The sequence below is a fragment of the Epargyreus clarus genome, unplaced genomic scaffold, assembly GCF_041222505.1.
Source record: "Epargyreus clarus isolate Ecla_fem2 unplaced genomic scaffold, WU_Ecla_fem_2.2 ptg000033l, whole genome shotgun sequence".
In the NCBI taxonomy this organism is placed as follows: Eukaryota; Metazoa; Arthropoda; class Insecta; order Lepidoptera; family Hesperiidae; genus Epargyreus; species Epargyreus clarus.
Window position 1 is genome coordinate 179,334 of NW_027332238.1, and position 11,668 is coordinate 191,001.

General features: G+C 39.5%; 1 protein-coding gene across 1 annotated transcript; it reads right to left on the reverse strand.

Annotated features, from left to right (window-relative positions):
• Nucleotides 1-1,916: 1,916 nt before the first annotated feature.
• On the reverse strand, nucleotides 1,917-5,866 carry LOC140755423 (brachyurin-like). The gene is made up of 5 exons (XM_073090628.1): nucleotides 5,666-5,866; nucleotides 4,145-4,412; nucleotides 3,593-3,682; nucleotides 2,650-2,843; nucleotides 1,917-2,043 (listed from the first exon to the last, which is right to left on the reverse strand). Exons 1-5 carry the CDS (start codon nucleotides 5,864-5,866, stop codon nucleotides 1,939-1,941), a joined length of 858 nt encoding a protein of 285 aa, XP_072946729.1. The 3' UTR covers nucleotides 1,917-1,938.
• Between the last annotated feature and the right edge of the window lie 5,802 nt (nucleotides 5,867-11,668).

The following is an 11,668-nucleotide window of genomic DNA, read 5'->3' on the forward strand; positions in this document are numbered from 1 at the left end:
TGTATTAGTTGATTAGTGAATACAGGATTAATATGTTAATAAAATACTCGTACTTACACGTAATCGTATTTTTTTTAATATGCGTTCACTTCTTTAAAACAAAACAACACTTACTGAGCAGCACAATGTTTATAGCAGGTTAATATAAAATAGAAAAAAGGGTAGAAGATTTTTTCTTTTTTTTTTCTCTCCCGTTTACAACTCATAGCACGAAGTACAGCCTTCCGAGCAACGTTCGTATATGGTCCGGGCTGAAAATCAGTTGCCGAGATCTAATCTCGGTTTTTTTTCTGAGCTCCGGAACCGTTTTCATAGACTTTAGCTGCAACACTCTATTATGTATTTTGTTTGTTTTTATTTTTTATTTTATTTTATTATTTTCAGTTCCTTTTTTTTGTTTTTTATTTTGTATAATTTTATTTCTTAAAAAAATTTAGTTAATAAGTTAATGAAGTGTGTGTCGCCATATGTGTATTGTGTATTGAATATCATTGTTTATTATGTGTTATAATTTGTTGTTGTTGCTTAGGTTCTGGAAATAAATAATCTATCTATCTATCTATCTAATAAAGGCTTGCGTCGTTGTGTACAGAATTTCTTTGGCCACGTTCCATCTCCAAAATCAGACAGTGGATTTCATATAGAAATTCCGTATGAAAAGGAATTAAACCACGGGGTTGCATCGTTTATTTATAGAGTTCCTATGGCCACCTTCAACCACAATCATCAGCCCTTGGCCAGCCCTTGGCCCTTCTAGAGTTAATTCGCACTTGACCGGTTGATCTTATTAAAAGATAAAACTTATCTTATTAATAGATAAAACCATTCGCGTTTCAAACGAAATCTTGTTAAACTTAATGATTAGTAAATTTGGTTTTAAATTAATTATCAATAAATTGATTACGGAAAGTGACTTCTAAGAATCCGGAAGTCTTGACTGAGGCGATAATAATTAAATCATATTTTTGGCTTCTTCTCGTTTATTTTTTTTAACAAAAATATACAACCGATTTCTGTGTCACTACAAAGTAAAAAATAATTCAAATAATGTTGGTTTGGTACATAGTTCTGAAGTCGGTGCTCAATATATTTTGTTGGATAACGATGTAAACAGCGCGTTCAATATGAGCGCCGACTTCAGAATGTTGTACTATACTATACAAAGAAGTCGGTTATTCCTTTTTATTTTTTAACCCTTTTTAATGATGACATACTGAAGTTTGTATTAATAGAATATAAAAGTGTAATTCTGAATAGATAGAAATTGCCATGTGTGCGGGTAGAATAGATAACTCATATGGTTAAGTTGAAAGTATCCCTGCATCATCAGGTCTAAGGAGTCGAAGGTCATAAATTTCATCATATATTACTCTGCTTGGTAACCTTATTAAATGTTCGTAATCTCTAAATGTAACTTGTACGGTTCAGGAATAAGGCACTTCTGCAGCATCAGCGTTGAAGAATTGAAGGTAAATTTTTATCATCATATTCTAGATACTCGTTAATTTTAAGTTTCAAGAGAAATAGGTGGGCAAAAGGTAAATTATCATAAAATATATTAAAAAACAGGGGTAGTGATGATGACTTCCACATCATAACTCAAGTTCGAATCATCAGACCACACCCATGTTAAGGTAGAAGAGTACCAGAATAAAACACCCTTTCAAATGAAAAAAAGAAAACTGAAATTGGTCAATAAATACTTGAGTTATTTGAGTTTATAAGAAATCGTGTTGTTCCGATTTTGAAACTAGCCGCATACAATGGTGTTTGAATCATGTCGATCGGTCGCGGCATCGCGAAATAATCGCTGAACATTTAAAAAAAACGCGACGAATGGATAACCTTATTTGGGAAGTTGGTTAAAAAGAAAACAAAATATTCTTAAAGATAATTATTATAATCAATAAATATGAGCGTGTTTAGTCGGTGCTGATGTTACATGCGTGCCCAGATCCAGGAGGTGAAGGAGGTGACTCTCGCGTACCCCGCAGGGAGACCTAGGGTACAGCCTGATGCTGCTGCGAACTTCGCGACACCGATCTGAAGAAGAGAAAGATATTTAGAATACTGAAGTTGTAGTACGCAATTATAATATTTAAAGGATCCCGAGGGTACGACTCCGGCGGCACCACCGCCACACTTATTTCTGTTATAACAGCAGTGTTAAGCGCTGTTGTGTTCTATTTCGGCATGGTTAGGGAAACATACTTTTCCGAGGCATTCCAGCTTAGTCACTTAGGTAGGAATCTAATCTTATCTGGGTTTGACTACTCATGTCCCTGGGTGCCACTTACCACCAAGTGGACTGCATGTTCATTTGCTCTATACTCTTATATATATTATAATATAATAAAAAAAATCGCCAAGGTCGTACAACCCTTTGTGGTTGGATTCCGGAGGTACCATCATACCTAGTTCTACCTGATAATAGCAGTGTTAAGTGCTGCTGTGTTCCAATTTTAAGACTGTGGTAAGGAAGACATATTTATTCGAGGCGTTCTTACGTCCTCGGGGGTAGCAACGCATCTGTGACAGACCTCGTGAAGAACAAACCGAATCTGAGTTTGTTTAGTAGAGTAGGTGGACTGCATGCTAGTCTACTACTCCTAGACTATAAATAAGTTGGATTACATGTTTGCCACTTACAAGGATAGGTCCGCTGATCATCAGAGGACCGCCAGAGTCACCGCCACAGACGCCGCGGCCACCAGCGCCGCTAGTGCAGAGGGTGGAGGCGATCACACTGCTGGTGCCATACACGCGCTGGCAGTCCAGGTTGGTAATGACCTGCAGGTTCACGTGGCTCAGGAATTGGTTGTTGTTGATGTTACCAGCAGCACCTGGAAAGATTTGGTGGAATATTAGAACAGTTCTATTATGGTTTAGTTTTGGAAAAGAAAGATCTCCCAGTGGGCTAGGTGTTCTTGCCCGGGGAGCGGCCGCGCTCCAACAGTATCAGTTCAGAGCCTGTATATATATGCAAGATGTTGTGAAACCTTCGATAACGTGATTCAGAATACTCGTGGCGCCATCTCTTGACGAGTAGCGGGAAGTCACCACATTTACATCGGCTTGATTAAAAGCATCATAGGATTACGATTTGACTGGATACGATGGAAATCTTTTCAAGTCCATGTAATTTCGCAAGTGATCTTGCGTGTTACGGGGCATGTGCGACGTGTGTGTTAAAGCAAAATTCTGATATAGTGAGTGATACATCTGAGAAGTTATAGCTTAATGGTTAAGAAACGCGACCTCTTGAACTAGGGGTCCGAGGTTCAAATTCCAGACTTGATTTTTTGCTTGATTTTTCCGAGATAGACAGTTTTGATTTTTCCAAGGTATATGCGTATTAGAAATTAATTATCACTTGCTTAAACGGTGATGAAAAACATCGTGAGGAAGCCCAGAATGAAGGAAAAGATAAGAGAAGTCTACGAATTCTCATTTGGCTAGCGCGGCGGACTATGGCCTAATCGTCCTCATTCTGAGAGGAGACCCGTGCCCAGTGTCAGACAGTAATGGGTTGATGATGATGATGATATTCCTGAACAATGAAGAGCAAAGTGTAACGGTGGTTGCTACTTACCATCACCGGTACGTCCGAAGCCAACGGCGGTGGCGACGACGCCAGCGTACGTGGCGGAGCCACTGGGTAGGTTGATGCGGTTGATGGTGGCTGAAAAATTGGCAACAAATTAATGGCAGTAAAGACAATTCAGTCATAAATGTATGGACTACGTCTACGTTTGATTTAGAATATAATATAGGAGTCAAGTATGCAGACTAACTTATGGTAAGTGGCTACTGCTGCCTATGAACCTTTATAATAAACCCAGGATAGTATTAGATTCCTACCTGGGGTTGGCCATAGATACCCTCCTCACCACCTTCAAACCAGAACACAGCAGCGCTTAACACAGCTGTTATTAGACAGAATTTGGTATAGCGATGATGCCGCCGGAGTCGGACTATAAAGGGTTCTACCACCTTCTAACTCATTATAACATTCAAGAAATAGAGCCTTATGACAGTCGAATAGACAACGGAGGCTTAATCATAGGGTTTCGTTTTCCTTTTGGCTACAAAACTCTAAAACATGTATCTATTTTTTACTACTTTTTTAATAACTTCAACTTACTTGAGTACGGAACGAAAGCCATTCTGATCATCGCGATATCAAAATTCAAGTTGTTTTGGTTGTAACTGGCGTGCATCTCGACTTGGTTGGTGTTGATGCGGGTACCGCCGAAGAAGAGGCGTTCGGAGCCGAAGACCAATGTGAAGAAGGAGGCCTGGTTGGTGCGGTGTCTCCAGCAATGGGCAGCGGTGATGGCGCGGGTGTTGGAGAGCATGGAGGACCCGCAGACGGAGGTGCGGCCATCGACTAGCTGGATGAGGAGTCCGACCTGGATACAATTAAAATTAAAGTAAGGTTTTAAAGAAGTAGAGGGAAATCTCGCACCATATGTTGAGAAAACTTCAATATCATATCAGAAACATGTAGCGCCATCTCTTGACAAGTTGCGGGAAGTCGCTACACGTAGTATAAAGTAAAAGTAGTTATAGTGGTGTAGTACTTTACTCAATTTATTATTGAAAATTGGTCGGTAAATAAAGAAAACAGGGGTAAATTATATAATCTGAAAGTGATACAACTGTGTGGTTTGATCCCAGCAGCACTGCCACCACACCTATCTCTGCTATAACAGTTTTAAGCGCAGCTGTGTTCTTGTAAGGTAAGGGAGCCACAATTTTCCGAGACATTTCAGCGTTATCAAGGGTAACGGTGCATCTGCGATTGGCCTCAGGTACCCAATCTTATCTAGAGTTAATTACAAATACAGGTGTGCATGCTCGTCTGTTATTTCTATATTGTAAAAAATTTAAAAAGTTTCTAAAGGAGTCATTCAGAAGCGCCCTCTCTGGATGAGCATCAGAGAATCGCCTTAAATCTTTTATGTAGTAATATAAAACACAATCATTAAATTTGCTTGCGTATCAAATTTTCTTTGTAGTACTCGAAACATCTCTGCTTCCTCCATCTCTGATTATCGGTTCATTAGCTTTTTGGTGGCAAAATGTTAAAACTTTCAGCCACGATTTGATTCGAACGCGTGTACTACTTAGTTCGCCAGTTTGTCGCTGGACGCCATCCATTTTCCATTAATCAGTGTTTTGGAGCGTTTTCTAATGTACATAATAATCACTGAATTTCTTCTTTGGTATCAGTATTTTGTTAATATTATTATCTTATCAGGAATTAATTACATGCCTTGAATCGAACCACAAAAAACAGTCCATGTGCAATGTAAATTCCTCAATAGCTTAACACTTTTGATTCCCGTTACTCGTCAAGAGATAGCACCATGAGTATTTTGAATGACGCTAGTTTTCTCAACATCTAGTATTTATACTCCGAACTGAGACTGTCGGAGCACGGCCGCTCCCCGGGCATGATCACCTAGCCCGGCGGGACATCTCCCTTTGCCTTTATCAATGTTGATGACCATAGTTATTTTCATCAATCCCTCGGAAACAATACTTTTTAGGGGATAAAAGGCACTCTATGTCCTTCTCTGCCTTCGCTTTTTAATGTTAATTAGAACTAGGAAGTTAATTTATTTTTATGCTCTCAGATTTTAAACAGAAAATCACTTACCATGAAAGGCCATTGGCCGAGCCTGGAAGCGGTACCTCCCGCGATTCTGGATCCATCGAAGTCCACGCTCTCTTCCCCAGCCTTGATGCGGGCGGCTTCGGGGATACCGATCTCCTCGTGGTAGTCGTAGAAGATGGGCTCATATTGGGGCGCAGCTGATGCTGCTACCGCCAGCGCTAGGACAACTAGGATCGGTCTCATCGTGGAAGGCCTTCGAATGGGCAAAACCTATCTTTTCCGACTTTATATCAACCATTTTATCAGAATTAAAACCGAATTAATCATTTTTGTTATCAATACTAAACCACTGATTACTTTGTACAGTTGGATTTTGGTTGATAGAAGGGATCCCTTGGTCCAACAAGGGCAACGCGCGTAGAGGACTCAGGTTGTTTTCCTTTGGAGGTCCCACGTAACTTTACTTCCGTACCCTTAAGAACCTTTATAGGGTTCTGTACACAAAGGGTAAAAACGGAACCCTATTACTAAGACTTTGCTGTCTTTCCGTCTGTCCATCTGTCACAGGCTTCTATTGCTGGAACCATAATAGATAGACACTTGAATTTTTACAGAGCACGCATAATGCATAACATTCGGTGGTATGGAAGGTACCCCTCGATCGAGAGGCTGTATTTCAACCACTAAGCTATCACGGCCGCTCATCTGCCTTTGTTTACTTGGAGAAATCCTCATGGATCCCCTTCTGCCCGGGGAAGGAAACGGGGTATGTCGGACTCTTACCGACTAAAACTCCGCGGCGTTCTTCTGGACTCTCGATGCCGGGTCACGAGGAGCGTGAGCATTACATTCGCGGCCCGGCAACGTCGGCTGGCTCTGGTGTTCACGCCAGCCACGTCTCGAGAGGGAGGAGCCCGTCTCATTGGTGTCCCTCATGAGATGAGCGTGCAGAACGCACACACGACATCTCAACCCTTGACGCTGGAGTTCGATTCCCTAGAATCCACCTCCCTGGGTTCAAGCCGCTCATCTGGCCTAACCTAACTCAAAGAGACGTCTAACGTTTCCAAACAGGTTTTCTTTACTATCTCGACTTCTTTATTAGCTCGACCTCTATGTATATATGTAACGGAATCTTTGAACTCGATCTTTATCTACGAACGATCAGTTTAATTCAAATTTTGAAAAATGGTTAAGAACTGATGGATTAAATCATTAGCCAAATAATGCTGATATCGGTCTACAAAGTTCACCACCGAATGGCTAGATGGCGTTAATTTTTCTAATTATTAATGAATCCCATCTTATAAAGTTTTTAGCAAAGTTAGCAGACTGCAACTATTATAATTTTTAAGTTCGATTAACTATAAAAGCATGGTTATTTGTTTTTTAAAAGAATTATAGTTTAAACTATAATTTATACATCCCACGCTTTTACGTTAACATTGGTTTTATTCTTGTTCACCATTTTATTCTTACATTAAAAATATCTGTTACTTTTAGTTTGATTAACAATAATACCGTGGTTTTTAGTTTTTTAACCGACTTCACAAAGGACGACCACGAGAGGTTATCTATTCGTCGCGTATATATTTTTTTATATGTTCAGCGATTTTGCGCTCATATTGGACACTATTTACGCCGTCATCCAACGAAATATATTGAGCACCGACTTCAGAACTATGTACTAAACCGACATTTATTTGAATTATCTTTGTTTTTTTAAACTATAATTTTTTAACGTACGGATCCCAAGCAATATTAACTAATGACAACTTATCTGCACCTTAAATGTGGAAAAACTAATCTGATGTACTTACGATTATAATTATCTTTAATAAAATAACAATAATCTCTTTAAGATTATTAAATTTATACTTTAAATATAAGTTACATTCAACTGTGATTTATGAACGATTGAAGGGTGTGGTAAGGGAGACAAACTATTCCGAGGCATTCCAGCTTAGTCCTCAGGGGTCTGTGGTCTGTGGTCTGTGGTCTGTGTGCGTCTGTGGTCGAACTCAGGTAGTGACCTAATCCTACCTGGGGTTGATATCAAATGTTCATGCGCGGCAGTTGCTTTACGGTCAAGTGGACTTTGAGGTGACCGAGATGGGCTCGGACGCGGGCAAATGCCGTTGGGATCGCGGACGAATGCTATTAGCGTAACCGTGGTCCCAAAATAGGGCGTTCAGAGGAACACCGTGGGGTTTTAGTCGGTAAGAGTCCGGCATATCCTTTCCACTGCCCCCCCAGCCGAGAGGAACCCATGAAGGGACTCCCCGCGAAAAAAAAAAGCAAAAAGAAAAGGTGGACTTTGAGGTTCTAATACCTTTCAGGTCTATTACGTCAAAGCAATTGATAATGAATTTCTTATAATTTTGGAAAAGCAGAGATGCATGGGAATCGAACCCTCAAATTGAGAGGCAATTCAACACCACTGAACTGGCATGATTTTACATGATAGTGATTTATTATATTCGTATTATCAATCTATTCACGTTGATAACTGCAGTAAGCAGGTTATATGTTGAAACCTATCAATCGAGGAGGCCGAGGTTCAAATCCCAGGTACCTCTGATTTTTCAAAATTATGTGCCTAATTTTTTAGCAGAATAATATTATGAACCTATTACAAAATAAATTATTTATCACTTGATTGAAGGGTGAAGGAAAACATCGTGAGGAAACCTACATATACCTGAGAGATCTTACAAACATTTTTTCAAACATGAAGTCTACCAATACACACTTGTCCAGCGCAGTGGACTATGGCCTAATCCTCATTCTGAGAGGAGACCCGTGCCCAGCAGTGGGACGGTAACGGGTTGTCATATTAATAATGACTATCAACGCCCTCTAGTTTGCATACCGTGAACTATTTGGAAACGCTACACTGCTGTTTGCTTTCAATACATCTGTACACTAATGCCATCTATCTGTACGAACAAATTGCCCTATGTGTAGAATGATTTTAATTAATTCCACTTTAGGCCGCTAGATGGCGTTTATTCAACACCAGATCCAGGGCCGGATTTAGAGGTCTAGAGGCCTTGGGGCTACAAAGAAGTGGAGGCCCCCTAGCCCCAAATTATTTTCCTAATAAAATGAATAATATTTTCAGTTGAGTTTTTCAATAAATATTTTATTGTGAAACGCAGGTAGATTCTTCTAGTATTTATGTTTGGACAAAGTACTGTAGATAAATGTAAAACAGCGGAAAAAAAATAACAAAGGAAAATATTTTTTTTTACTAGTGTTTACTAGTCGGAATTAAAAAAAAAGTCCGTCGTTTCTATTGTGGGGGGCCCTCTTTTGTGGAGGCCCCGGGGCTACTGCCCCGGTTCCCCTCCCTTAAACCCGGCCCTGACCAGATCAATTATCTGTGTGAAATAGTCTAGGCGTAATAGTTCGCGACTGGGATCGCTCGATCTAGTTCGCGGCTCCTAAACGAACTAGTTCGCTCTTTTAGTTCGTTTGCTCGCTGCTGCTTATCGAACAGTTGGGATTTGGGAACTGAAGAACAGATGAACAGAAAGTGCGAAAGATCTGCCTTTTTTGAGTCATTTGTAGATTATGTGATTAGACAAGATTAAGAAATGCATGAATTAAAATGTTTGAGCGCTAAAACAGTATATACCTATTGATTCTTATAAAATACACTACTGGAAAAAATTAAGGGATCAAAAAAAAATTCCAAATTTTTCGGTAGTTTTCAACAGGCCGTAACTTTGAGAGAAATGGTCGTACAGGAAATAAAAAAAAAGGAAATTGTAGCTCCAAGTGTCTAGTTTTTGGATTAGAACTTCAAAATTTTGTAGCCTCCGCGGTTTCTGAGTAATCGTAGAAAAACCAGCAACAAAAAAAATTTCAAAATTTTTTTAGTTTTTTTTTTGGTCTACGGGCATGGAAAAATTTTTTTTAGCTTAACCAACATAAGGATCGGATACTTTGTTCATTTAGCTTTAATTTCTTTTTTTAAACACCCTGATACGTCCACTCCTCGCTGAGATATCGGTCTTCAAATGGAAAAGGATCTTTTTGTCTTTGATTATCGATATCTCAGCAACCAATGATCGTACAGAAAGTTAAAGATGGCTTCCCCTTAACGACTGTCCATTGTTTTTTCGGACTTTTTTTTTCTTTTCTTTTTGAAAATTTAAGCACTTTCTGGAACAAAAATGTGGAAAAAGCTCGGAAAAACAATTTTTTTTTCTCATTTTTAAAAATTATGAGCTTTTCAGAGCAAAAGACATGATCCTTTAATTTTTTCAAAAATTCGATCAAGTGAAACAAAAAAACGGCTGGCTGGATCAATTTGATTCTTTGTAGGGTTTTTGTGGACATATTGAACTGTAAAAGGCACACTTAACATTAGTGGTTTCCTCAATATTTACGATCCAGCGCTTGATTTTCCAAAAAACCACCAAAAACCCTTTTTTTGTTGCATTTTCAAATTCATGTGACAGAAAGAAAAAAAATTTTTTTCGAAAAAACAATGGACAGTCGTTAAGGGGAATTTATTCAAGTTCTTGAAAGCCATCTTTAACTTTCTGTACGATCATTGGTTGCTGAGATATCGATAATCAAAGACAAAAAGATCCTTTTCCATTTGAAGACCGATATCTCAGCGAGGAGTGGACGTATCAGGGTGTTTAAAAAAAGAAATTAAAGCTAAATGAACAAAGTATCCGATCCTTATGGTGGTTAAGCAAAAAAAATTTTCTTCCACGCCCGTAGACCAAAAAAAAAACTAAAAAAATTTTGAAAATTTTTTTGTTGCTGGTTTTTCTACGATTACTCAGAAACCGCGGAGGCTGCAAAATTTTGAAGTTCTAATCCAAAAACTAGACACTTGGAGCTACAATTTCCTTTTTTTTAATTTCCTGTACGACCATTTCTCTCAAAGTTACGGCCTGTTGAAAACTACCGAAAAATTTGGAATTTTTTTTTGATCCCTTAATTTTTTCCAGTACTATATGACGACATTAGTTTCGGTTACCGCCATTTTTTCACTAGTTTAGTTAGGAACTAATGAACTATGGAGCGGGAAATCGGGGATCTAGTTCGAGTAGTTCGTCTGTGGGAGCGCTCTTCCGAACTAGTTCGTTCGCGAACTACCCAAGACTAGTGTGAAATGAAATATTGAAATCAACCAAATGTATTATTTAAAGATTATATATTTGTGGTATTCGAAAACCCTTTGTGGTTTGATTCCGACGGCACCACTGTCAAACCTATTCTGGTCTAATAACAACAGTGTTAAGCGCTGCTGTGTTCTGGTTCGAATGGTGTGGTAAGGGAGAATTATACTTTTCTAAGCGTTCCAGCTTAGTCCTCAAATTAGCGGCGCAGCTGTGACCAACTTCGGTAGGAATATCTATTCCTATCTGAGGTTGATTACAGATGTACATAGGCGCGGTAGCCCCTTACCATCAGATGGACTGCATGCGCCTGTCTGCTACTCCTATATTATTAAAAAAAAGTGTATCATAGTGGCGTTTATTTCAAAATGGCCTTAACAATTACGAATAGACATAACGAGCCCTTCTTGTGTATAAATATGTTGTGAGAATTTAAATAGCCTACCCTACGCTGTTTGTCAACTGCAACCGTCACCGAGCCGATACCGATAATTAATGACGGCGCCGAAGTAGCGTACATAAATTTACTGTAGCCGCTTGTCCACCGCACGTCCGTCACCCGAGCACCGTCATCCTGGCCGCCGATATTTCGAGTAGATCGGCGTGACCGCTAAATCGGCATAAAACACATTGGAACTTGTCCATACACTGCCGTCACACGCGTGACATGTGGAACAAGCTAAACCGCCGATATCGGTCGCGGTGGACAAACTATCGCCGTAACGACATATTAAAATCGGCCCGAAATAATCTCGTTCTCGGTATCGGCTCGGTCACGGTGCGGTGAACAAACGGCTTTAGGCTCATCACGATTAAACGTCCGATTTAACCGCACGTCTGAAACCGCAAAAAAATGTCATTATTATCATCATCATCAACCCATTACTGTTCCACTGCTGGG